The 26097-nt window shown below is 48.4% G+C and overlaps 1 protein-coding gene across 13 annotated transcripts; it reads right to left on the reverse strand.

Annotated features, from left to right (window-relative positions):
- Positions 1–1422: 1422 nt before the first annotated feature.
- Positions 1423–25372, reverse strand: CDAN1 (codanin 1). Of its 13 annotated transcripts, none has more exons than XM_036298946.1 (28): positions 25219–25348; positions 24553–25040; positions 24171–24374; positions 23812–23981; positions 23380–23493; positions 23222–23300; positions 22679–22799; positions 22389–22498; positions 21991–22080; positions 21034–21109; positions 20287–20492; positions 9036–9156; positions 8760–8906; positions 8484–8650; positions 8029–8116; positions 7710–7799; positions 7498–7552; positions 7150–7283; positions 6967–7070; positions 6538–6696; positions 6133–6196; positions 5880–5958; positions 5557–5705; positions 3772–3879; positions 3579–3642; positions 3240–3421; positions 2859–2966; positions 1423–2220 (listed from the first exon to the last, which is right to left on the reverse strand). In XM_036298946.1, exons 1-28 carry the CDS (start codon positions 25306–25308, stop codon positions 2095–2097), a joined length of 3693 nt encoding a protein of 1230 aa, XP_036154839.1. In that variant the 5' UTR covers positions 25309–25348; the 3' UTR covers positions 1423–2094. The 13 variants fall into 13 exon arrangements, 9 of the variants coding, with proteins under 9 accessions (XP_036154839.1, XP_036154851.1, XP_036154846.1 ...); XR_004966032.1 differs by adding an exon at positions 2618–2729 and having other exon boundaries at positions 2086–2220; positions 3579–3879; XM_036298958.1 differs by having other exon boundaries at positions 3579–3879; positions 25219–25372.
- Between the last annotated feature and the right edge of the window lie 725 nt (positions 25373–26097).

Genomic DNA, 26097 nt, shown 5'->3' on the forward strand with positions numbered 1-26097 from the left:
ATTGAGAACAGATATAGGGTGTTCCAAAAAAATGTATACAGACACTTTGAATTATAAAATTATTTTAATGTTTATTAAAATACATTTCATCTTCAAAACAGCCATCAGCTGTTAAAGTGTGTACTTTTTTTGGGACAACCTGTACATAGAAAAAAACAAGTTCACTAGCTCATTAGCTCAGTGGTTCTCAACCTTCTGGCCCTTTAAATACAGTTCCTCATGTTGTGACCCAACCATAAAATTATTTTCGTTGCTACTTCATAACTGTAATGTTGCTACTGTTATGAATCGTAATGTAAATATCTGATATGCAGGATGGTCTTAGGCGACCCCTGTGGAAGGGTCGTTCGACCGCCAAAGGGGTCTTAACCCACAGGTTGAGAACCGCTGCATTAGCTGCTTCTGTGATTCTTATCTTACTGCTTGGAGTAGGCCTTTAAGAGTCACTCACACAGGCCAGCATTAAGTTTCCTGAATTGGGCTGTGCTAAGTTTAACTGAGCATCATCCTTGGGCCTTCAGGCTTTCCCCGATACTGGCCTGCCCATCCCACCTCACGCAGAGCGGGGTGTCTGAAGTAGCTGCTACTTAACCTTGGGGCTCAACTTCTGGAGGCAGTGCTTTTGTTCAGCCACCCCTAATGGGTGCAGAAAGTTGGTTCTCAGGCATTGAGAACGTCCTAAACTGCTATAGTATAAATTAGATTTAAAGGACAAAGGCCTATGAAAATGAGATGATGATATAAGGTTCACGTGTAGAAACTTTAAGAAGTGACTGAAATCAACTGAGGGGAAGGGAAAGGCATAGGCACCCCTGACTGGACAGAAGCATGATTGCAAAGTGGTGTTAAGAGACTTAATTCTCCTCAGCTTTACTGTCACACAGCAGACCCCTCTAGGCCTAGACTCACCCTTGGGTCAGAGGTCTCGGAACTTTCCCCAAGAAATACACAAGTACCCACAGATAGTACTTGGCCGTTTCAAACAGGGTTCCCTGAGTACCTTTTCCTTCCCCAGCAACCTGAATCTCTGTACACACTGCCCAAGTAGCTTTTATAGGATCTTAATTCACATTATCAAGGCAGTGCATGATTAGTCAAAAATCAGTGGGTCCTTTAGCGACATAGAGAATGCTTTTGTTGTGAGCCAAGTCACTCTCCCCCACCCCCGCCCCAGCCCTAACAAAACAAGCATAACAAGCGCTGCCCCACACCTAGTTTAGTCGGGAGTACTGGTGAGTAGAAGCTTATAATACACCTTTCAAGGGAGTGGCACAGAAGCCAACATCGTTGGCAATGAGTCAACAGGGCCCTCCTCATGCTGCAACACTGGGCAGTGCTAGGTATAGTACAGCTGTACCCAGCTCCAAGCCCACCCTGAGCCTTCTACAGGGAAGAATCAGGTGAAAATAACAAGACAGGAAGCCCTCGGTAAAGAAGAGTTTATTTTAAAAAAGCTCTAGTGTTCTGCCTCCACCCTTGGCTCCTGGATTGAGGGTCAAGAGTTACCTGCACAGGACTGAAGGCAGAGAGGTATAGGGTTTAGGGCTGGGTTTCTGTTGCGAGCGCCCCACCTCATCTATTGTGCATTTTTAAGGAGATGGCAGTCCAGCTCCTAGTGGTAAGAAAATGTAGACTCCCAAGATTCATGTTTTAACTTTACTCACAAGTTAAACAATGTCATTTGCCTCTGTCATGATTTCCCAAACCAGACTTAGAGATGGTGGGATAGCAGCAAGTGGGGCTCAAGCCCACACACATAATTTCATTTAGTATCCAAGTAATAAATGCCAACTCTTCTGCTCCAGGGCTGGAGTCTCTGGGCTTTTCCACCGTAATCCTGAACCCTCAGGTGAGGGTTCCCTCCTCCTTCTTCAAGGACTCAGGGTGGCGAGCAGCCAGGCAGCCACATACTTACTTCACATGTAAGCAGGAAGCCTAATTTCAGATTCAGCTACTCCTGCACCAGCAGGGGTCAGTCAGCATTGGGCACTTTGGGGTGGCACTGGGCTCTGGGGTCTCCTCCTGAGGCAGTCAGGTGGGGAGCCAGGGTGCCAGGATTCTGGTGAGACTTCAAGGCAGGGCCACTTCTCAGTCCTAGCTCTGGGCCAGCACAGTCCCCCGGTTTGGCTGTACCAGCTCACAAGCTCTTAGCTGGGGTTCTGGCACCTGGGGCTCAGCCAGAAACAGATTGAACAGTGTTGCTAATTCTTCAGCAAAGTCCTGCAATAAGCAAAACATAACAGAAAAGGCAGACACGTAATTCTGGATGGTTCATCATTTCTACTAAAAATCACAAATATCAAGCCCTAGCTATCATATTTCCTAACTGCCTTCTACACTGAAATGGCCTTGAAACCTTGCCCCATTAAGTACTCTGGGAGAGTAAACTCTGATGGGAGGCTCAGAACCATCTAGTGAGTACTTATCACCACCCGAGTACTATGCACATTATTTCATCTTGACAAACACTAGGAGGTATGAATTATTTCCATTTTATGGTTAAACTAAGATGAATTCTTTGCCCTAAATCACAACATTAAGTACTAGATGAGATTAAAATTCAGCTTACTGATTTAAAAACCCACACTCACTATGCCATGCTCCTTTCCAACTATACCTGCCTTCCATCTTCCCTTCCTCCACTGACACGGTCCTCCATACAGTAGCTGCTCAAATGTGAAGAAGGCCCACAGAACAGCCACTCCATTTTAGGGTGGTCCTGAAGACACCTGACAAAATCCACTGAGCTTTGGAAAGATGCTAAGAATGCCAGGCACCATCACTTGCCCCCTTTCAGGATAAAAGGGACATATGATACCTGTTCTCTTTCTAGGTCAGGAAAGATGAGGGCACCTTACCTCTGGCCACTGGGCCTCATGGAGGCTGTCCAGGCAGGCCTCTATCTCTTTCTGTCCCATCAGACCTTTCTCTACCAGCTCCCGGAGTAAGAACAGCAGCAGGTCCCACTGCAACACACATGCAGCAGGTCAGGGTGCCAGAAGGACTACCCAGTGACCCTGACTGATATAAAGGACAGAGCTGCTGAGGAGGCAGAAGACTTAAGGTTAACCTCTATGGGAGTCCATTTTAGCATGGAACAGAAATGAGCAAGCTGCCAGAAAAGGAGGAACAAAAGAAAACAAGCTCATAACATTCAGGGTGAGGGTGGTAGGTACGAAAACATGACCCAGAGGGCTAAGAAGCCTGTCTGCCCCCATCCACCCACCTCTCTGACTCACCTCCCTTGGCCGAGTGTCTGCCAAAAGCCCCACGTTTCTTGGCCTCAGCAGGAGCTGCAGCGGAACAGGCACCTGAAAGTCATCCTTCCACAGGGAAAGCAGCATGTGGAGGAGCCTTCGAGCCTGCCCTCTCTCCAGCCGGTGTTGTGTCGGGGGCCCTAGGACAGGAATTTGGTCTGCAACTATGGGAAGAGAGGAAAGCCAAGCTTTAAGAAATGGACCAAGGTTACCTGGCCTGCCCCCTGGAGGAAGAGCGGAAGAAAGTTTCCGAGTTCTAATCATGTTTGCACCCAACCCTGAGATGGGGGGATCTGGCAAGAGTGAGATGACAAGACATACCAAGGAGGGATGCTAACTCCACAGAGCACTTTGCCAGATGCTGCTCGGCAGGTGGGCACAGGAACTGGGGGGAAAAAGCAAGGAGACCCTGGATGTTAGCACCATCCTTAGAGTAGCAGCCCTGAGCCAATGTGGCTCTGGTTATTAGCCACATGCAAGGACACACAAGAAGAGCATGCTGCCATGTCTTAACCTGGCGGCACCGCAGTGTCTGACCCAGCTGGCCTACGAGCTGCTCCAGATGCTCTGGGGACACTCCTTCCTCAGGGTCTCGGGGCCCCACGGCCACAGAGAGCACATCCTAGAGAGAGCAGGGGCAGGAAGAGAGTGAGGCCAAGGAGAATATGGCTTGGGGTGGGGCTCAACCAGTGGAGAGAGGCAGAGGAAAAGGAAGCAGGGCCCCTGGGGTGAAGTGATTGGGCCAAGGTGCCCTTAGACTGGAGGCTGGAGCAGGACAGCACAGCTGGGAGAAGCAACCAAGTGGACAACAGAGGGAGCAAATGGAGCAGGTAAGCTGAGGAACATGCTGCCAGAGTTCAAGAGACAAAGCCATACCTAGCCAATTCCCACAGAGCATCTCATTCTGAAAGAATTTAGGGGAACCAGCCTACGGCATACACATAATATTTTCTGTCCTTTATGCTTGTCTATTCATCTCAGGAGAGTTGAGGTTTCAGTATAGAAATCCTCTGTATATTGAAAAATAGTAGCTAACGGCTGCGTAGCCTTTCCTTCTTCCTCCCGTATACTCTTCTCTGTTTTAGTCATTTCTTCTTAGTCCCTAGTCCACATCTTTACTCCTACACTACTCTCCTAGACCAGGACAAACCAGTAAATAGTTGAGGCTTCGCAGGCCATGAGGTCTCTGCCCAACTACTCAGCTGCGCGGTAGCACACAAGTAGTCCCAGTCAATTCGTAAATGAACAACGTGGCTGTGTTCCAATAACACTTTACTTACAAAACAAGCACAGGCTGGATTTGGCAAGGGCTATTTGCTGACCTTGGCTCTAAATAGTCTTTGTTTTTTAAACAATTGTTTCAGTTACTGTTGACTTTTTTTTTTTTTAATGTATTTTTATCGGTTTCAGAGACGGAGAGGAAAGGAGAGAGAGAAACATCAATGATGATAGGGAATCATTGGTTGGCTGCCTCCTGCATGCCCCCTCCTGGGGACGGAGCCTGTAACCCAGGCATGTGCCCTTGACCAAAATCGAACCAGGGACCCTTCAGTCCGCAGGCCGACACTCTATCCACTGAGCCAAACCGGCTAGGGCTAGTCTTTGATTTTTTAAAATCAAGTTAAAAGCACTGATAGATTATTCTTACTGCCTATAACAAAACAAGCATTGCCCTAACTGGTTTGGCTCAGTGGATAGACTGTCGGCCTGCGGACTGAAGAGTCCCAAGTTCGATTCTGGGCAAGGGCATGTACCTTGGTTGCGGGCACATCCCCAGTAGGGAGTGTGCAGGAGGCAGCTGATCAATGTTTCTCTCTCATTGATGTTTCTAACTCTCTATACCTCTCCCTTCCTCTCTGAAAAAAATCAATAAAAATATATTAAAAAAAACAAAACTAAACAAAAAAACAACAACAAGCATTAACCTCCCACATAGAACATTTCTGAAATCACATCCCAATACCAGGTGACTGCCCCTTAAAAATTCCTATTTCACTGGACAGTCACTTACCACCTACCCCCTTTTACCATCTGTGGAATATGTATCTAGTGAAAAATTTTCATATCTACCCTTTCCCCCTTTCAGGTGATTCAAATACCAAAAGTCAAAGAGCAATTAATAAAGACATTCAATTCAACCCTGTCCTACCTTACCCCATTCAGTATCAAACAAAACGGGAAGTAGCTGGAGAACACAGAAAGCTGCGACAAATACTAGAGCTGATGTGAGAGAGGAGGGAGGCCAGGAAAAGAGCAGGGAGTGGGGGAGAGGAGCTGAAGGGTGTAGGGAACTGTGTACTTTGATCTCGGAGATGAGGTGGGAGGGGAGGGGAGCATGGTGCTCACAGGCACGGGAGCAGCCCCTCCGATCCTCCCGGACAGCCGGTTCCGGACCCTGGGCTCGAAGCATGCGACTCACTGCCGCTTTCACCTCTCTTCTGATCAGTGCTGCAGGTCAAAGGAAGAACAGAAAAGGTGTCACCAAAGCAGCCCTGCATGCCTACCCATGCCCTTCACTGTTCCCCGCAGGCTCTGAGTCCCGTTTCCCCCAGATGGCCTCCAACTTGCTGCCAGTCCACTTCTGAAAAACTTGGGTCAGCCACTCCCCATCACAGGCCTTACCTGTGATGTTGGCTGACAACCAAGTACAGGCTTTCTCTGTTGCAAGTCCCACAGCAATGTTCTCTGCGCTGCTCAGAACCTGTGACAAGAAGGACTGCAGAGTCGGGCTAGGGGAGGGTTGGGAATGATGACGAAAGCCCAAGTCTGTGACTGACCCACCTACTGCCAGCAGCCTCGCATTCATGGTCACGAGCACACAACTATCCCATACCAACCACCCAGCCCGCTAGCTCCAGGCCTCCTTCCTACATACGGCTGCCGGAGTCTCCTCAGGGAGCAGTGCCTGCACGGCACCAGGGCTCTTCTTTTGGCAAAACCTAAAAGGAGACAGGAGGGTCAGCCTGACCCACAGAAGGACGTGTCCTGAGTGCACCAATCATGTAAGCAGGGAGGGCTCTGCCTCAGGGAGAAGCACTGTCAGGCCTCAGGTCCCTCCCAGATGCTGGGAGGAAGGGGAACCCCAACCACCTGCTCTTCAATTTGGACTTTGGGTCCCAAAAATTCTAAAGCCAAAGATAGCTTACAGAGGGGGCAAAAAAAGAATGAAAAAAGTGAGGTGGGAGAGGATGTAGAATAAAGGATATGAGTGTGAAAGGGGGAAAAAAGGTCAGAAAAATATAAGCTAGCAGGAGAGTCCAAACAGACTGGCATCTCTTACTCCCGCCCCTGGGTCAATGCCTGGGCCCCATGGGGGCACAGCTGGGAACACAAGATCTCCAACAGCTGGCCTGGATCTCCCCCTTCCTGTCTCTGCGTCACCAGCTGCTCTTGAAGAAGCGACTCGGCCTGGCGCACCAGATCTGCCACCAGCGTGGCCCTGTAGCAGGGACAGCAATGTTTGGAGGTAGTTGGAAGGGTTGAATCAGAAAGGGGCTGCAAATTCAAGGAAATGTGGTCAGAACTAACCATAAAAACAGCAATTTCAGCCTCCCCCCATCCACCTTTGGCCCTTCTTCTCGAATCCCCCGCAACTGACTTTCCTCAGTTTGGTAACAAGGTATGAGGGAGTTAAAAGGGAAAAAATGGTAAGAGAATGAGACTGGGACCCTCAACACCTCCATTCCCAAACCCCTCCACCCACACTCACTTGATATGTTTGACACAGTTAGAGCCAATTCTCTCTGCCACAAACTCCACAGTCCTGCGTAGGGAGGGCGGCTGGTTGTGGAAAAAGGCTTGGGCCAACTGTGCCTATGGGGAGAAGGGAACGGTGCCGTGAAGGATTCCCTTTTCCCCACTGGGTGGCCCCTGCCTCCACCTTGCCTCTCACCTGCAGGCCCTGGGTGGTCCGGAGGGGCAGGGCTCCCAGGCTGGTGGTGGTGGTGGGGGTGATTTTCCTTACAAAGCCCCCACTCCGCCCACTGCTGCCTGATACCCATGAAGCGAGCAGCTTGCGCAGCTCTCCTGCATCAGGGAAGACCAAGTACTTAGTTCCAAAACCCTCTCCCCAAGACATACACTCACAAAAAGCATGTTGAACCTTAAGAATTTGTCGGGTAAAGAGGCTGAGGCACCTGGGGAGTGCCCAAGAACAAACAACACATTAGGCTTTTGGGTACTCATGGAGGGACAGGCCAAGGATTAAGGACTACTGGGGGTGAGGGACAAGCATCCTCACCAATATAAGGACAGCAAGTGTAGAGCAGGTGCTGGTCCACCACAGGCACGCCATCCTGGGGAGAGAACAGGCCAGGCAGGTTTCTTTTCCTTCCCAGTGTGCCAGAAATGGGACAGTCAGGTACAAAAATTACATGAGAGTTCAGTCTCTATCCTGGATGGTCTCCTTTATTCCTGTGGACCCTATAGCTCTGGCTGGACCCCAACACTTACCAAACCATGTTCTGAAGTTTTTGTATCCACCTCAAAGACATCCACCTGACCCTCTTCCACAAAGAACAGGTCTTCAGGGACTGTGGGAATCTGATGAGATTAAAGCAGTACAAGCTCCAGTCAGTACTTCAGAGCTTCATCATACCTCCTACCGCATGGTTTCTGGGTTTAGGCAACCTCTGAAACTATAGTAATTCCCATACCTCCTCTGAACCTTCATCTTCTGGCCCCAACCTTGATCAGACTCAGACATTCTCCCCATCTCCAGCCACAGTTGTCTCTCCCCTCCTTTCCCAATCTGCACTCTCACTCCACCAACCTGGAAAAGCCAGCCCAGGACAGCAAGCAGCAACAGCTTGTTCAGGAAGCACATCTCCCCTTCACCATCCTTAGACAAAACCAAGCTCCTAAAAGGTAAACGAGGGCACCAAGGGCATTTGTGCTGAGAAAGAAATGGTATGAAGTAAAAGAAAGCTATGCTGGGAAGGGAATTCTCAAAAGCAGACCCGAAGGGACTGCTGTTGTGCAGGCGACCAGGATCTCCTCAGTGCCCCTCAGATCTGTGCTCCCTCTCAGCTGGCCCAATGTGGGAACAGAAAAGGGCAAGTAACTACCCAGTGTCTTTCCTTGAGGACCAAACCCAGCCTCCCCTCTGAGGTTCTGTGATGGCTAGGGTACCAGACAGGAAGCATAGGCTGCATATTCTCCTCATAAACAGCAACCTCAGCAACATTCTCCCCGCACCATTTTTAGCCTTGCCCCTTCTCTACTCACCGGTGCAGGTGCAGCAGGAGAGTGAAGATGCTGCGGTAATAGTCCAGCATGGGAACAATGTGGTCAGCCAGAGAGAGGAACTCCACCAGCCAGGGCACTGTGAGCACCGCCCGGTGGGCCCGCAGCCCCTGCTGTAGCAGAGCTCGTACATCCAGGACTGGGGGCACCTGGCAGGGCCAGAACTTGGTCAGCAGGCTCAGGGGACTGGGGCGTGTCCTATAACTCCAGTGCCCCGTGGCTCTTTCCAGCTCCCTCCTTACCAGAACCCCTATTCACCTGGCTTCTCAGGGCCAGAATGGAGTCCTGGAGCTCTCGGGTTGGGGGTGGTTCAGGCCCCCGGTATGGCAGGAAAGCCACAAAACCCAGGAATTTAGCCAGAAGCCTCAGGCTGAGCAGCACCACAGCAAACTGCCTCCGTTCACCCTGCAGGAGATCAGGGAAATAAAAGGTCCTAAGCATAAGGCTTCTAGAAAAAATCCAAATCTGTTACAAAGTTCTTGAAAATACCCCTTCCCTCTTAGGTCAGAACACTCCCTTGTTCTGCTTTCTAACCTGCCAGTCCACATCTGACTCTCCATCTTCATCACTAGGCTCAGGATGAGGCAGGACAAGGCTGTTGAGCTCCCGAATCTTCAGACTCAGACTATCCATGAGATGCTGATTAAACTGGAAGCTAGGAAGGGGAGCAAGAAAGAAAAAAGACACTGAACAGTTGTAGGAAGAACCAGAATAGAGAAGAGGTGCTCCAGACAGAAAGGCTCAGAGATGGAAGGCCAAGGAACAATGAGGTTTCTCACGTGGGTAAAAGAACAAGATCTTAAGATGGCAGGGTAGGTAAACACTGTGCTTGCCTCCTCCCATGACCACATAAAAATTACAACTAAAATATAGAATAATCATCACTGAGAACCACCTGAAGACTAGCTGAAGTCCTACAACTAAGGATATAAAGAAGCCACTTTGAGACTGGAAGGAGGGTGGAGACACAGAACTGACTGGTCCCACACCCACAAGTGGTGATTAAGAATCAGGAGGGTTATCTCAGTTGCGAGGTCCACCTTGATGAGCGAGGAGTCCCAGCCCCACACCAGGCTCCCCAGCCCAAGCTACCAGTGCTGACAAGAGTCTCTATAACGTCCGGCTGTGAAACTCAGCGGGACTGCATCCCAGGGAGACAGAGGCTGCTGAAGTGCTAGGCATTCCTCCTTAGGAGCCGGTGCACAGACTCACTTGCTCACAAATTCACTCCCTCTGGCTCCAGCACAAGGGCAGCAGCTTGAAAAGCTCCAGGGACACATGGGGAGGAACTGAATTGACTAGCTTCAGGGCAAGGGCTGGAAGGGGAGAGGTCAGGAAGCCCTGTCCAGGGATAGAGAGGCTGACAGGCACTACTATTCCTTTCTTGGGCTCTATCCCCACCCAGCTGGAAATCTGTGCTCTCCATTATCTGGGCTAACACAGTTCACTGGCCCTGAAGATCCTGAGACCCCAATCCACCCCTCCCTGTGTGCATGGCTCAAGCCACTTCCAGTAGATTTTCCACACAAGTGACCTGCCTTGGCTTGCACTCTAAACTTTCTTAAACTCTCAAAGGTCCACAAAACGCGAACATGCAGAGGCTGGCCGTGGTGTGCCCTATGCCTCTTGCCAAGCAGTCCCAAGCCCGGCATGACTGGAAGCCAGTCTAAGATGGGAACATAGCTCCAACAAAGTGGCCAACGCCAAGAACAAGTGGTGGGAGGCCTAAGCTCAACTGTGATGTCTACCAAAGGGCGCTAGTAGCAGCCGGCCTCAGTTCACAGCATAGCCTCTCCCAAGCACTGCTAAACCCAGCACAAGTGGCAACCAAACATAGGTTACTTCGTAGCTCCAACCAGGTAGCTCCAAGCCAAGCACAAATGGCAACTGACCATGGCTGCACTGGAGCCCCTCCTAAGAGGCTCCAGAACCCACACACCAGACGGCTGACTTCAGATCACAACAGAGCACTAGCCAACCAGCTTGACAAACAACATACCTAAAGGGGGGACTTGACTGGAACCAGAGTGCTGCTGAAGTGACACTTGCTCTGCAGGGTCAGCCCCACATAAAAGCTATTCACTGTAGTCATGGCCAGCCCTCACAGCCAGTCAGACTGAGGGCCAATCCCACCCCACTGATGGGCCAACAATTAAGACTTAATTACAACAGGAGGACACACACAACCCATACAAGGGACACCCCTGGAGCACTAGCTCAGGTGAATGACGAGACTGTGCTATTGAATCTCACAGGACACCTACTACATAAGGCCATATGCCAAAACAAGGAGACATAGCAAATCTTCCTAATATATAGAAAAAAACAGAGGGAGGCAGCCAAAATGAGGAGACAAAGAAACATGTCCCAATGAAACAACAGGAAAAACTATAGAAAAAGAACTAAATAAAATGGAGACAAGCAATCTACCAGATACAAAGTTCAAAATACTGGTTATGAGAATGCTCAACAGGGCCCTGGCTAGTGTGGCTCAGTTGGTTGGGAGTCGTCTTGCACACTGAGAGGTTGCTGGATTGATTCCTGGTCAGGGCACATGTAGGATTTGTGGGCTCAATTCCTGGTATGGGGCGTGCAGGAGGTAGCCAATCAATGTTGCACTCTCACATCAATGTTTCTCTCCCCCAGCCCTCTCAAAATCAATAAAAATGTTTTTAAAAAAAGAATGCTCAATAGGGCAAGAAGGCCATGTAAGAGGAAGCCAAGTAGAGACTGGCTGTTTTAAAGCCAAGAGAAAAAAAAAATACTCAATGAACATCGGGGAAGAATAGATGAACTCAGTGAGAACCTCAACAAAGAGACAGAAACTATAAAAAAGAGCCAGTCAGAAATGAAGACTACAATAACAGAAATAAACAATACATTATAGGGAATCAACAGCTAATTAAATGAAGCAAAGGACTAAATCAGTGATCTGGAAGACACGGTAGGGGAAACACCCACTAGAACACCGAAACGAAAAAAGAATTAAAAAGAAATTAGGAATAGTTTAAGGGGCATCTGGGACAATATCAAGAGTAACCACATTCATATCACAGGGGTACCAGAAGGATGATATAGAGCAAGGAATTAAAAAGCTATTTGAAGAAATAATGATGGAAAACTTCCCTAACTTGGTGAAGGAAATAGACATACAAGTCCAGAAAGCACAGAGAGTCCCAAACAAGTTGAACCCAAAGAGGTCCACACCAAGACACATAATTAAAATGTCAAAGGTTAAAGACAAAGAGAAGATCTTAAAAACAGCAAGAAAAAAGCATTTAGTTACCTACAAGTGAGTACCCATATGACTGTCAGCTGATTTCTCAACAGAAACTTTGCAGACCAAAGGGATTAGCACAAAATATTCAAAGTAATGAAATGCAAAGACCTACAAAAAATATTACTCCATCTAGCAAAGCTATCATTTAGAATCGAAGGAAAGATAGTTTCCCAGACAAGAAAAAGCTAAAGCAGTCCATCATCACTAAACCAGTATAAGAAATGTCAAAGTGACATTCTTTTTTGTTGTTTTTATTGATTTGAGAGAGAGAGAGAGGGAAACATCGATGTGAGAAACATCAATTGATTTCCTAATGCATGCACCCTGACTGGGAATCGAACCTGCAATCTGGATATGTGCCCTGACCAGAAAATCGAACCAGCAACCCATTGGTGCATGGGACGATGCTCAACCACCTGAACCACAACAGCCAGGGCTCAAGGGGACTTAAGGAAAAAAAAAAAGAAAAGATAAAGATATGAATAAGAAAAAAAAATGGGAAAGAAAAAATCCTTACTGACAAAAACACTTTAAAAAAGTGGTGGATAAACCAACTATAAAGCTAGTACAAAGGTTAAAAGGCAAAAGAAGGAAGATCATGTGCAATTACAATTAGGGATATACACAAACACACATATAAGGGAAGTAAAAAAGAATGACAAAAATTTACATGTTAAGGTGGTGAGTAAAAATTGTAGTGATTTAAAAATATGTTCAAATGTAAGTGACCATCAACTTAAAATAGACTGCTATAAACATAGCTTGGTATATATGAAACACATGTTAACCATAAACCAAAAATCTACAAGAGATTTACAAGATATAAAGAGAAAGGCATCCATATACAATATTATAGAAACTCATCAACATGCAAGTAGAGAGGAAGAGAATAAGAAAAGAACAGAGAAGAACTAAAAAACAATCAGAAAACAACAAAATGTTGCAGTAATTATGTATCTATCAATAATTACTTTAGGAGAACCAAGATGGCGGCATAGGTAAGCGCCTGTACTTGCTGCCTCTCACAACTACATCAATACCACAACTAAATGGCAGAACAACTACCACCCAGAACCGCGGGAAGGCTGGCTGAGTGGAAGTTCCACAACTAGAGAGGTGAAGAAGGTGCACTGAGACTGGTAGGAGGTGCAGAGGTGTGTAAAGTGCTGGCACCTGGGTGTGTTGCTCTTTTAATTGGGCGGGAGGTACAAGCTCCCACTTGTTCTGAACTCCAGTTCCGGGTGAGACTCTGGGGGACCCAGGCACATATGGGGAGAAACTGGACTGTCTGGCATCGGGACAGGAACGCAAGGGCGGCTTTCTCTTAGAGGGGCTCGCAGCGATCATTGTTTCTGCACGGGGGCACGGGACACGGAGAACTTGGGACTTTTCTGGTTCAGGGCTGACTGGCAGCCATTGCTGTTTGCTCTGCCCTGGTGATTCCCAGAGACCCTGCCCACCCAATTTACAACCCCACCCAAGTTGTGCGCATCAGCTTTTGCATATAAATGGCCTGTCCTTTCGCCCAAAACCTGTCAAACTGCAGCTAGGTCAGAGAACCCCAGAGCTTCCAAAGAAGGCCCACAGCCCTGCCCGTCTTGCTACACAGCTGGGCCTGGCCTCATCTGGGCACTTCCAAACCCTATACAAAGAGGAGGAATCTGCAGATGTCTCTGTAGCTCCTGCTGGGCAGCCCCAGACAGTGGCTGACCTTGCACCTCTTTGGAGATCTGAGAGCTAGTGTACCCAGTGGTCAGAGTGAGACCATACCGGATTACAACTCTTCACATCCATAAGAGACACACTCAAAGGGCAGGCTCAGCAACAAAGCCCCAATGAAGCAAGTCCTGCTCCATAAGGGTGTCTCCTGCGCAACGGATCTTCCAGTGTAGACACAGCTGGTCACCACAGCCAATTGGCCTGGAGGTCAATTCTTCCCAGTGATACCAACAGCAATCAAGGGTTAACTACAACAAGACTACACAAACATCCCACAAAAGGGTGCACCAAGAGCGTCCACCTCAGGTGACTGGGGTGGCTGAGCCACTGGACTTATAGGACACCAACCACACAAGGCCACTCTATCAACTCAAGGAGACGTAGCAGCTACCTAGTACATAGAAAGAAACACAGGGGAACAGCCAAAATGCGGAGACAAAGAAACAAGTCACAAATGAAAGAAATGGATGAAAGCACAATACTGGATGTACAGTTAAAAACCACGGTTATAAGGTTACTCAAGAATCTTCTAGAAACCTCTGAGAAATTCAGTGAGACCCTCAAGGCTATGAAAAAGGACCAATCAGAAATTAAGCATACACTGACTGAAATAAAGAATAATTTACAGCCCTAACCAGTTTGGCTCAGTGGATAGAGTGTCAGCCTGTGGACTGAAGGGTCCCGGGTTCGATTCCGGTCAAGGGCATGTACCTTGGTTGCAGACACATCCCCAGTGAGGGGTGTGCAGGAGGCAGCTGATCGATGTTTTTCTTTCATCGATAGTTTCTCTCTATCCCTCTCCCTTCCTCTCTGTAAAAAATCAGTAAAATATGTATTTTTAAAAAGAATAATTTACAGAGATCCAACAGCAGACTAGAGGATCCCAAGAATCAAGTCAAAGATTTGAAATATGAAGAAGCAAAAAACACCCAACCGGAAAAGCAAAAACGAAAAAAGAATACAAAAATATGCAGATAGTGTAAGGAGCCTCTGGGGCAACTTCAAGCGTACCAACATCTGAATTAGGGGGGTGCCAGAAGAAGAGAGAGAGCAAGATATTGAAAACCTATTTGAAGAAATAATGACAGAAAACTTTCCCTACCTGGTGAAAGAAATAGACTTACAAGTCCAGGAAGCACAGAGAACCCCAAACAAAAGGAATCCAAAGAGGACCACACCAAGACACATCATAATTAAAATGCCAAAGGCAAAAGACAAAGAGAGAGAAAAAAAGCAGCAAGAGAAAAACAGTCAGTTACCTACAAGGGCGTACCCATACTAATGTCCACTGACTTCTCAACAGAAACTATGCAGGCCAGAAGGGAGTGGCAAGAAATATTCAAAGTGATGAAAAGCAAGAACCTACAACCAAGATTACTTTACCCAGCAAAGCTATCATTTAGAATTGAAGGTCAGATAAAGAGCTTCACAGATAAGAAAAAGCTAAAGGAGTTCATCACCACCAAACCAGTATTATACGAAACGCTGAAGGGTATTGTTTAAGAAGAGGAAGAGGAAGAAGAAGAAAAAGATAAAGATAAAAAATATGAACAACAAAGTGACAACAAATACATATCTATCAACAAGTGAATCTAAAAATCAAGTGAATAAAAAAACTGATGAACAGAATAGACTCGAGGGAGAACAAAGATGAAGGCATAGGTTAACGCTGGAGATTGCTGCCTTGAACAACCAAATCAAAACACACCTAAAAGACGGAACAGACATCATCCAGAACCACAGGAAGGGTGGCTGAGTGGAAATTCTACAACTAGGAGGAAAGAGAATATCATACCCAGACTCAGAGGAGGCGCAGTGCTGAAGTGAAATACTCAGGTACGGAGTGCGCGCAGAGCGGGCTGGCGGCGGAGGGCGCGGTTGGTGCTTTCAATCGGGAGGGAGTCTCAGATTCTGAGCTCCAAATCCGGGCGAGTCTCTGGGACCCAGACTCAAACGGGAGAAGCGGGACTGTCTGGCTTCAGTTGGAACTCGAAGGCAGCTTTCTTTCCGAGGTTTGCAGCGGTTGCTGGGACTCTGTGAGGCAGAGCCCCTAGGGACGGAACTGAGAGCCGCCATAACTGCTCTCTCCGGCCCACCCTGTTGATCCCGAGCCCGAGCGACCCACCCGCCCTGCCCAAGCCCTGCGCAGGGCCATTTGCCAGATAGCCTCAGGCAAAGGCTAGATTAGCACCTCCCTAGAGGACAGAAGTTTTCCCACTGCAGACACAGCTGATTCTCACAGCCAGTTGGCCTGGAGGTCAAATCCCCCTAGTATTAACTACAACAATCAAGGCTTAACTACAGGAGGACTGCACACAAAGACCACTAGGGGGTGCGCCAAGAAAGCATAAAAAAATGCGGAGACAAAGAATCAGGACAAAACTGTCAATGGAGGATATTCAGTTCAGAACCACACTTTTAAGGTCTCTCAAGAACTGTCTAGAAGCTGCTGATAAACTTAATGAGATCCTCAAAAAATCTAATGAGACCCTCGATGTTATGATAAAGAACCAACTAGAAATTAAACATACACGGACTGAAATAACGAATATTATACAGACTCCCAACAGCAGACCAGAGGACCGCAAGAATCAAGGCAAAGATTTGAAATGCGAAGCAGCTAAAAACACCCAACCGGAAAAGCAAAATGAAAAAAGAATCCGAAAATACGCAGATAGTGTAAGGAGCCTCTGGGACAGCTTCAAATGTACCAACATCAGAATTATAGGGGTGCCAGAAGATGAGAGAGAGCAAGACATTGAAAACCTATTTGAAGAAATAATGACAGAAAACTTCCCCCACCTGGTGAAAGAAATAGACTTACAGGTCCAGGAAGCACGGAGAACCCCAAACAAAAGGAATCCAAAGAGGGCACCAAGACACATCATAATTAAAATGCCAAGAGCAAAAGACAAAGAGAGACTCTTAAGAGCAGCAAGAGAAAGAAACTCAGTTACCTACAAGGGAGTACCCATACGACTGTCAGCTGATTTCTCAACAGAAACTTTGCCGGCCAGAAGGGGGTGGCAAGAAATATTCAAAGTGATGAATAGCAAGAACCTACAACCAAGATTACTTTATCCAACAAAGCTATCATTCAGAACTGAAGGTCAGATAAAGAGCTTCACAGATAAGGAAAAGCTAAAGGAGTTCATCACCACCGAACCAGTATTATATGAAATGCTGAAAGGTATCCTTTAAGAAGAGGAAGAAGAAGAAAAAGGTAAAGATACAAATTATGAATAACAAATACGTATCTATCAACAAGTGAATCTAAGAATCAAGTGAATAAATAATCTGGTGATCATAATAGAATCAGGGACATAGAAAGGGAATGGACTGACTATTCTTGGGGGGGAAAGGGGTGTGGGAGATGCGGGAAGAGACTGGACAAAAATCGTGCACCTATGGATGAGGACAGTGGGTGGGGAGTGAGGGCGGATGGTGGGGCGGGAACTGGGAGGAGGGGAGTTATGGGGGGAAAAAGAGGAACAAATGTAATAATCTGAACAATAAAGATTTAATTAAGAAAAAAAATTAATAAATAAAAATAAAAGCACTAGACTCTATAAAGACAAAAAAAACAACACTGATGAACAGAATAAATTGGTGAATATAACAGAATCAGGGGCATAGAAAGGGAGTGGACTGACAATTCTCAGGGGTAAGAGGGTGAGGGGGGTGAGGGAAGATATTGGACAAAAATCTTACACCTATGGATGAGGACAGTGGGGGGTGGTAAGGGCATGGGGTGGGGTGGGAACCGCATGGAGGGGCGCTATGGGGGGAAAAAAGAGGAACAACTGTAATAATCTGAATAATAAAGATTTATTAAAAAAAATAATTACTTTAAATGTAAATGTACTAAATGTTCCCATCAAAAGCCATAGGGCAGCTGTATGGACACACACACACAAGAAAAGACCAGTACATATGCTGCCTACAAGAGACCTACTTCAGATCAAAAGACACAAAGTGAGCCCAGCTGGTGTGGCTTGGTGGTTGAGTGAGGACTCATGAACCAAGATGTTGCTTGTTTGATTCTGTCAGGGCACATGCCCTAGTTGTGGGCCGGATCCCCAGTAGAGGCCTGCAGGAAACAACTGATTATTTCTCTATCAGTGTTTCTATCTCTCCCTCTCCCTTCTTCAGTCTCTCAAAATCAATAAAAACATACTTTTTTAAAAAAGGCACAAATGGAAAGTAAAGGGATGGAAAAGTTTTTAATGCAAATGGAAACAAAAAAAAGCTGGAGTAACAATACTTTTATCAGACAACCTAGACTTTAAACAAGGGCTGTAACTAGAGACAAAAAGAGCATTTCATAATGATAAAGAAGTCAATCCATTAAGAGGGTATAACTCTCATAAACATCTGTGCACTCAACACAGGCTCATCTAAATACATAAAGCAAATATTGACGGATATAAAGGGAAAGACAGATAGTAATACAGAAATGGTATGGGAGTTTAACACCTCATCAACATTAATGGGTATACCTTCCTGACAGAAAATCAACAAAGAAACAGTGATCTTAAATGAAACAAAGAAGCAGCAACCTTAAATGAAACAGATCGATTTAACTGATATTTTCAGAGCATTTTAACCCAAAGCAGAATTTACATTCTTTTCAAGTGCACAGGGAGCATAGTCCAGGATAGATTACATGTTAGGCCACAAAACAAGTCTCAATAAATTTAAGAAGATTGAAATCATATCAAGATCTTCTCTGATCACAATGGTATGAAACTATAAATTAATTACAGGGAAAAAAGTAAAAAACCACATAAAAACATGGAGGCTAAATCACATGTTATTAAACAATGAATGGGTTAACAATTAGATCAAGGGAGAAATCAAAAGACACCTTGAAACAAATGAAAATGAAGACACAGATGACCCAAAAAGTCTATGTGGCACAACCAAAGGAGTTCTATGAGGAAAATTCAGGTCTATGTCATGAAACAAGAAAAATTTAATATAAACATGGATGCAAGGTTGGTTCAAAATCTGCAAATGAATTAATGTGATACATCACATAAATAAAATGAAGGATAGATGTCATATAATCATTTCAATAGATGCAGAAAAAGCATTCGACAAAATCCAACTTCCAAAGTGAGATAGAGCGAACATACCTCAACATAATAAAGACCATCTATAATAATAAAAGCATAATATGCTAATTAGACCGGATATCCTTCCGGAAGAAGCCGGGGCTGCGAGTGAAGCCTGGGTCCTGGGTGCCAGAGGGAAGCTAGGCCTACTCTTGCACAAATTTTGTGCATTGGACCTCTAGTATATAATAAACCCCTAGCTAACATCATACTCAACAGTGAAAATCTGAAAGCTTTTTTTTTCTTTTTTCTGAAAGCTTTTTAACATCAGGAAAAAGACAGGGATGTCCACTTAGTTTTATTCAACACTAGTGGCCCAGTGCACGAAATTCGTGCAGGAGGGGGTGTCCCTCAGCCTGGCCTGCACCCTTTCCAATCTGGGACCCCTCGGGGGATGTCCGACTGCCGGTTTAGGTCCAATCCCAGACGGACATCCCTCTCACAATCCGGGACTGCTGGCTCCTAACTGCTCAACTGCCTGCCTTCCTGATTGCCCCTAACCATTCTGCCTGCCGGCCTACTTGCCTCCAACTGCCCCCCCCCCCCCCCCCGCCACCCGCCAGCCTGATCACCCCCAACTGCCCTCCCCTACTGAAAGGGAGAAGGTATTCACCAATAACACATCTGATAAGGGGTTAATATCCAAGATACATATAGAACTCATACAACTAAACATCAAAAACACCAAACCAATTAAAAAATGAGCAGAGGATAGACCTAAATAGACCTTTCCCCAAAGAGGACATACAGATGGCCAACAGACATATGAAAAGATGCTCACATTTTTAAAATCTAAATGAAATATCACCTCACACCTTGATGGCTATCATCAAGACACAAGCAAGTGCTGGCTAGGATGTGGAGAAATAGGAACCCTGGTGTACTGTTGGCAGGACTGTAAATTGGTACAGCCACTATGTAAAACAGTAGGGAGGTTCCTCAAAACATTAAAAATATAACTATCATATGACCCAGCAATTAATTCCACTACTGGGTATTTATCCAAAGAAATCCAAAACACTAATTCAAAAAGATTTATGCACCAGTATGTTCATTGCAGCATTATTTACAAATGCCAAGTATGGAAGCAACCTAAGTGTCCACTGGCGGGCAAATGGATAAAGACGTGGTACATAGTGTAAATATAATGGAAATTACTCAGCATAAAAAAATAATAAAATCTTTCTATTTGTGACAACATAGATGAACCTAGAGGATATTATGCTAAGTGAAATAAGTCAGAGACAAATACCGTATCATTTCACTAGCAAACAATATAAACAAACTTACACAAGAGAGTAACTGATGGTTACCAGAGGGGAGGGGAGTTGAGGATATGGGTGAAAAAGGTAAAGGGATTAAATTGACAGTTATAAAAACAGTCACAGCATAGGAAATATCTATGGCTTCAGGTGGGTACTAGACTTATCCGGGTGATCACTTTGTAAGCTAATCAATATGTTATACACCTGAAACTAATATAATATTTAATTTCAACTGTAATTGGAAAGTGGAGGCAGGAAGTGTGAGCTAGAAGGAGTCCAGATATCACCCAGTCCCACCCTGTTATATTCAGGCAAAGGAGAGAGAACTGTCTGCCCTTCTGGGAAGACAAACCTCTCCTGGACCTCTGTCCCACTCACTGCAAGACACAGGAACCTTTCTTTACCTGCTGGCACTCAGGATGAAGTCCCTGAAGAATCCCTGACAGCCTGGGAAGGAGGGGGGTGGGCAGGGCCCACAACTGCTCTGAGGGGCTGCAAGCCGTTCCTGTAGGCGCCGCAACCGTCCCAACTTGTCAGCTCCAAGCATATTTAACACATCTGGAGCCTCACCCAAGATAGTGCCCCCAGCACCACCAGGACTCTGACACATCTGGGGCAGTGGGGAGGAGAGAAATAATAATAATTAAAAAAACACAATAATTTTTTAAAAAGGATTGAACAAAATAAAGAAGTAATAAACATTTATGGAATGCCAACCTTCTACCAGGTGCCACAGATACATTTTTTGAGACAGGGAGTATGTTCTTGTTTTACAGGTGAAGAAACTGCAAGATGAAACATCTGCCTAGGGCCAATAGAGCTGGGATCTGAAACCAGGCCCATCTGAGGCTAAAGCCTATACTCTTTCTACCAAAACAGAATTCAAGGGCTAGGAAGTAGTGAGAGGTTGGAGGCAGACAGGAAGGTACGGATGTGAGAGGAGGCCCAGGAGTGGGAGTGCAGGGCATATGAGAGACTGCCTTGGCTCCTCTCTGACTGCCTGAGTTTCAACCACCACCCAAGAAGCAGAACTCCTGCTCAAACCCCAGTCCAGGACTTGACTGGCTGCCCCCACAATCGCAGCCATTACTTGTGACTGTCTTATCAGGCCTACTGTTCACTGTAGATTAATCTCCTGCTGGAGGTATTACCTGGAGAAGTTGTTTTTGGAAAAGCCGAACAAAATGACTGTGGCTGCAAGCTGCAGAGAGTTGACCCATCATGGCTCTGAGGAATAAGAGATGGGAATGGAGTGTGAGGGAAGGAGAAAAGAGGTAGACAAGCCAATTCTTGGGCCTTTCAGCCCTTTACCAGGCCCTATGAGCAGACCTCTGCCACAGCGGGCCAGCACAAGAAGGTAGGAAAAGGTAAGGGACACTCAGTGAGGTCCCCTCGAGGCTAGATACACTTAGCCAAGCAAGAAATAGTATCACCCCCCTAATCTTCAATTTTCACTGAGAGCCAGTTAGCTCAAGACCCATGTGGAAGGTAGATCACTTGACAGAGAATATTCTTTCTGCATCCTAGTTACCTAGGTATGCCAAGTGATTAGAATTGCCAAACTAGACAATAGAGAAAATGGAGGTTGGAAAGGGTCTAACCCAGTGGTTCTCAACCTTCTGGCCCTTTAAATACAGTTCCTCATGTTGTGACCCAACCATAAAATTATTTTCGTTGCTACTTCATAACTGTAATGTTGCTACTGTTATGAATCGTAATATAAATATCTGATATGCAGGATGGTCTTAGGCGACCTGTGAAAGGGTCGTTCAACTGCCAAAAGGGTCGCGACCCACAGGTTGAGAACCGCTGGAACCAGTAACTTTGGTGAAAACTCAAGCAACTTGGAGTAAGAGCTTTGCCCTTTCCAAGCATTCACCACCACAGAACAAGTATGAGTCATTTCTGAGTGGAAGGAGCTGGAGAGACAAATCTCTCCGAGAAGAGGCAGAATTGGCAGTGCCTAGAGAGATTAAGGAGGACGAAGGATAACAGCTTCCGGCTGGAAGCAGTGGAGAAAAGCCTTCCTGCAACCAGCTACCCAAGCACCACTGAGCTGCTCGCTGCTGGAAGCAGCAAGACAAGGTGACCAGTGTTTGAGCACCTACCTGATCCTGCTGCCCAAGCCCTTCTCAAAATCCCAGCCAGGCTCCTCATGGCGATCTTCCCACTCTCGAAGCACCTCATAAAACACATCCCTGACACACAAGAATGCCTGATGAACTGGGGCACCGCTGATCTCATTCCCCGCTGATCTAACTCAATCCCAGAAGCACCTTCCCTAACTCAGAAGAACTGATGACAGGATTACCCACAGCCCCATTCCTCGTGTTCTCTGAAGTTCTCCACAGGATGACAATGTAGTAACCCAGTAGCAGCCCACCACATGCCTGACATATCTCAGGGTACTGAAAGTTGATCAGCTTTCTATGAAAATGACTTAAGTTGCCTATCCCAAAGTAAAAATGGCCTCTTTCCCTCCCCCCAAATTCCTTTTTCTTATCACCTCTGTTTTTTAAAAGTATGAAAGGCTCGGTCACTGGAGAAGTTGGCACGATTGTCAGTTTCTGGCTGAAAGGAGACCGCTTGAACAGAGGGTGGCATCGCCAGCGAGACCTAAAATATGGCAATGACATTAGGAACAGAAGCCCGAAGAGTGTACACTCAGAAAACTTCATCCCCTTATTCCTGCCGTTAGATCACAGGACAGCAGAGTGGTATGAACTGGGCCACCTGAATTATGAGGCTGGGAAGGGTCGGCTCTGGGCCAGTCGACGTCTAGGGTGGGGTCAGTACCTTGGCAACACTGCCCTCATAGGCAGCTCGAAGGCGGCCTTGCAGAGCTGGTGAGAAGCATAGCAGCCGCTCATTCTCAGCCAACAGCTTCAAGGTCCCTTTGTCCAGGTAGGAAAGAACTCTACAGGGTCAAGAGCATATATGAATGTAATGGGACACACACTGCAAATAGGAAGCTGGCACCAGCATACTACAGAGTATAGAGCATGGAGCAGGTATGTAAGGCAAAGGCACGGGCCAAGGATTAAGGATGATGAGAGTAAAAGGGGAGGAAATGAGACCTTATGGAACAGGGAGCAAGAGAGCAGGACAGGAACATGAGACAGTAACCGGGACAAAGGTCAGTCACTAAGATCACAGCAGGCAGTTTGACTCTTTCACAGGCCAAATTCATAGCCTTGACACAAAATTAAAGGGTTACACGTAGGAAAAGGTCCAGGGTCACTGCACACTTGTGTTAAGCACAAGCCCATACCCCAATTGGCCAGAGAACCAAGTGGACAATGGGGACAAGGCTCGGATGCCTCAGCTGGGGAAACTCACTGAAACTGATGTTCCAAAACCTGCACTGCAAAGAAGACACAATCGTGCACACTCTGGAATAGTGGGCTTTCCAGGGAATCTAGAATGATAGCATCAAGCTCAGTTAAAAATTATTCCATTTCTAGACCCATTTCTCAAAAAAAGGCTTGCTCACTGACCTAGGACTCCTGGACTGGGTTCAAGGTCACTGTCCTTAGCAGCCACCATCCTCCGGGCAGTAAGGAGCTGAAGGACGAAGAAAAGCTCCAAGAAGAGATTTGGCACCAGGTTTTCTGGATATAAAAAGAAACCCCAATGCATTGAGCACCATTAAGAATCAAGGCTGGGGGGAGGGAGAGGGGACAAAAAATGTCTCGTAACTGCTGTTTTCAAAAGAAATTTTACTCAGAACTTGGAAAATTTTGCATTATAATGCTTCTATTATATACAGACAATCTCAGACTGTAAAATAATCTGTAATGATCATATTTTAAATATATTTTTAAACATTAAGATAAAAGAATCAAGGCTCAATTCTACATGCCTTATCAATTCTCTTACCCTATAGTTCTGTAAGTATCTCCGCCCCAGCACCCTGTGCTCTCACTCACCTGCAATGCATGCGGAGTAGACAAGGGCCACCAGCTCCAGGCGCTGGCGGGAAGACACTTTGGCAGGGTCAGCAGGTTCAGCTGTGAGGCTTCCTGTCCGGGTGGGCAGGGTAGACCCCGGTTCTGGGGTGGGACAGGCGGGAGCAGGCGACTGCTGCAGCTGCTTAGAGCTGTGGACACAGAGGTCCCATGCGCACTCAGCCTGGCTGCCCCTTCACAGCCCGGCTCAGGTTCCCCGAGAGAGGACATCGCAGGCCAGGAAACAGACCCAAGGCCCCCGGGGGCCACCAGCACCAGGGAAAAGCCTGGCAGACCCCCCACAGGAAGGACACGAACATCCCGGGGCCGCGAGGCCGTACCGCTCCTTCCTGAGCATCTCCCGCTCCTCCTGCAGACTTCGGCACCCCGCGGCCGGGCCCTGGCCCCAAGGGCTCGAGTCCAGGACGGAGGGCTGGGCACCGGGGACACAGCTGATGGGGGGCGAAGTGAAGCAGGTCTTGGGCTTGGAGAGTGACCGCTCCTCGCTCACCGGGGTGGGGTTGATCCTGCGTGAAGGCCTCGTCCTGCCGAGAGCAGCCACAGGGTGTCCTCCAGGTCCCACCCCCAGCATCCCGACCACAGCGGGGGCCGGCACGCCCCTCCTCACTGTGGGTACCCCGCACCCCACCTTCCAGCCCTGCCTCGCCCTGCAACCCCGCGGCCCGTCTCCCCCGGCACCGCCCTCCGCGGGGCGGCGCTCACCCTGCACCGCCGGGGGGCACCGAGCCCACCGGAGGGAACTCCTCCAGGTTGCTGAGATTGGGCGGGTCGCAGCGCGCGCGGCTGGGGCTGCCCGGGCTGCCGGCAGCCCGAGGCCTGCGGCTCCCCGCCCAGAGCAGGCTCTCCGCGCCGACCCCCTCCTCCAGGCTCCCGGGGCCTCGGCCCCCGCGCTCGCGGGCCGGCCCCGCGCCCCGCCTCCTGCCCCCGCGGCGGGCTGAGGGGGCTTCGGCGGCGGCGCTCAAAGGCTCGGTCGGAGGGAAGAGCTGGCTGCGCGCCCCGCGCCCGCCCCGCGGCGGGCCCCCTGGCCTCCCGGGCAGGGCGGCCGAGGAGCCCGGGGCCTTGGCGGGGGTTGGGGGCCCCTGCGGGACCACACGGCTGCTCTGCTCCCTCAGGAAGTTCAGCAGGAACGGCACGAATTCCTTCCGCAGAGGCTGCAGGGAGCGCAGCGCGGCCGCCTCCCCGGCGTCCTCCTGAGGGAAAAGCGGCGGGAGGGTCAGCGGGGAGCCCAGGGCCGGAGCGGGGCGGCCCCCGTGGGAGCGCACTCGGCCCGGCTGACAGCAGTCACCCCAGGGGAAGGGGACCTCCGGGGCGGGACCTCCCGAGGAAGGCAGGCTCGGGTCAGGCTCGGGGGCGTGTCGGCGCTGTTACCTCCGAACTCTGGGCGCTGCGCGCGATCCACCGCACGGCGGCTGCGACCGACACCTCCTCTCGCAGCAGCGACTCCAAAACGGCCGCCATCCCGGTCCGGGCGCTCCGAGGCGATTGCGCAGGCGCAGGCACAGGCGCGCCGCAGGCGGCCGGGGAGGGGCGGGGCCGGCGCTGAAGGGCTACCGTTGGACCTCGGGGAAGAGGGGCGGGGCTAAGAGGTGGGCGGGGCCGAGCCCCGCAGCGGACTGGCGGGCGGGGCGGGGCGGGGCGGGGCGGCGCAGGGGGCGGGGCCGGGCTGGCTGGACTTCCCAGGCGGGGGCCGGCTCTGGCCTCCTGTCCGCGGGCCGACTGCAGGCCCGTGGTGTGGGGGTGCAGCCACCCCCGGTGCGTGACCCCCCGCCAGAGGGGGCGACCTGCTGGACTCGGGGGCGCGGCGGGAGAGACAGAGGGGCCGGAGAGTGGCCGGACGGTGAAGGCGAACAGTTCTCTGGAGAGAGACCCTGCCTGTATCTTTCTCGACAAGCATTCTTTTCTTTCAAGAGTTAAGTTTTCCAGACTCGCCCAACATCACCTTAAAAAAGCTACTACAGCCCTGACCGGTTTGGCCCAGTGGATAGAGCGTCGGCCTGCGGACAGAAAGGCCCCAGGTTCGATTCCGGTCCTGGGCATATGCCTTGGTTGCGGGCACATCCCCAGTGGGAGGTGTGCAGGAGGCAGCTGATCGATGTTTCTAACTCTCTATCCCTCTCTCTTCCTCTCTGTAAAAAAATCAATAATGTATGTACATTTTTAAAAAGTTACTATAAAGTTATCCTCGCCTCGTTTGACCTTTTTACAAAGGCTGTCTCCAATGCCCCCTGCCCGCGCGGTACCCGCGTG

This window comes from Myotis myotis, unplaced genomic scaffold (genome assembly GCF_014108235.1).
Source record: "Myotis myotis isolate mMyoMyo1 unplaced genomic scaffold, mMyoMyo1.p scaffold_m19_p_1, whole genome shotgun sequence".
NCBI lineage: Eukaryota > Metazoa > Chordata > Mammalia > Chiroptera > Vespertilionidae > Myotis > Myotis myotis.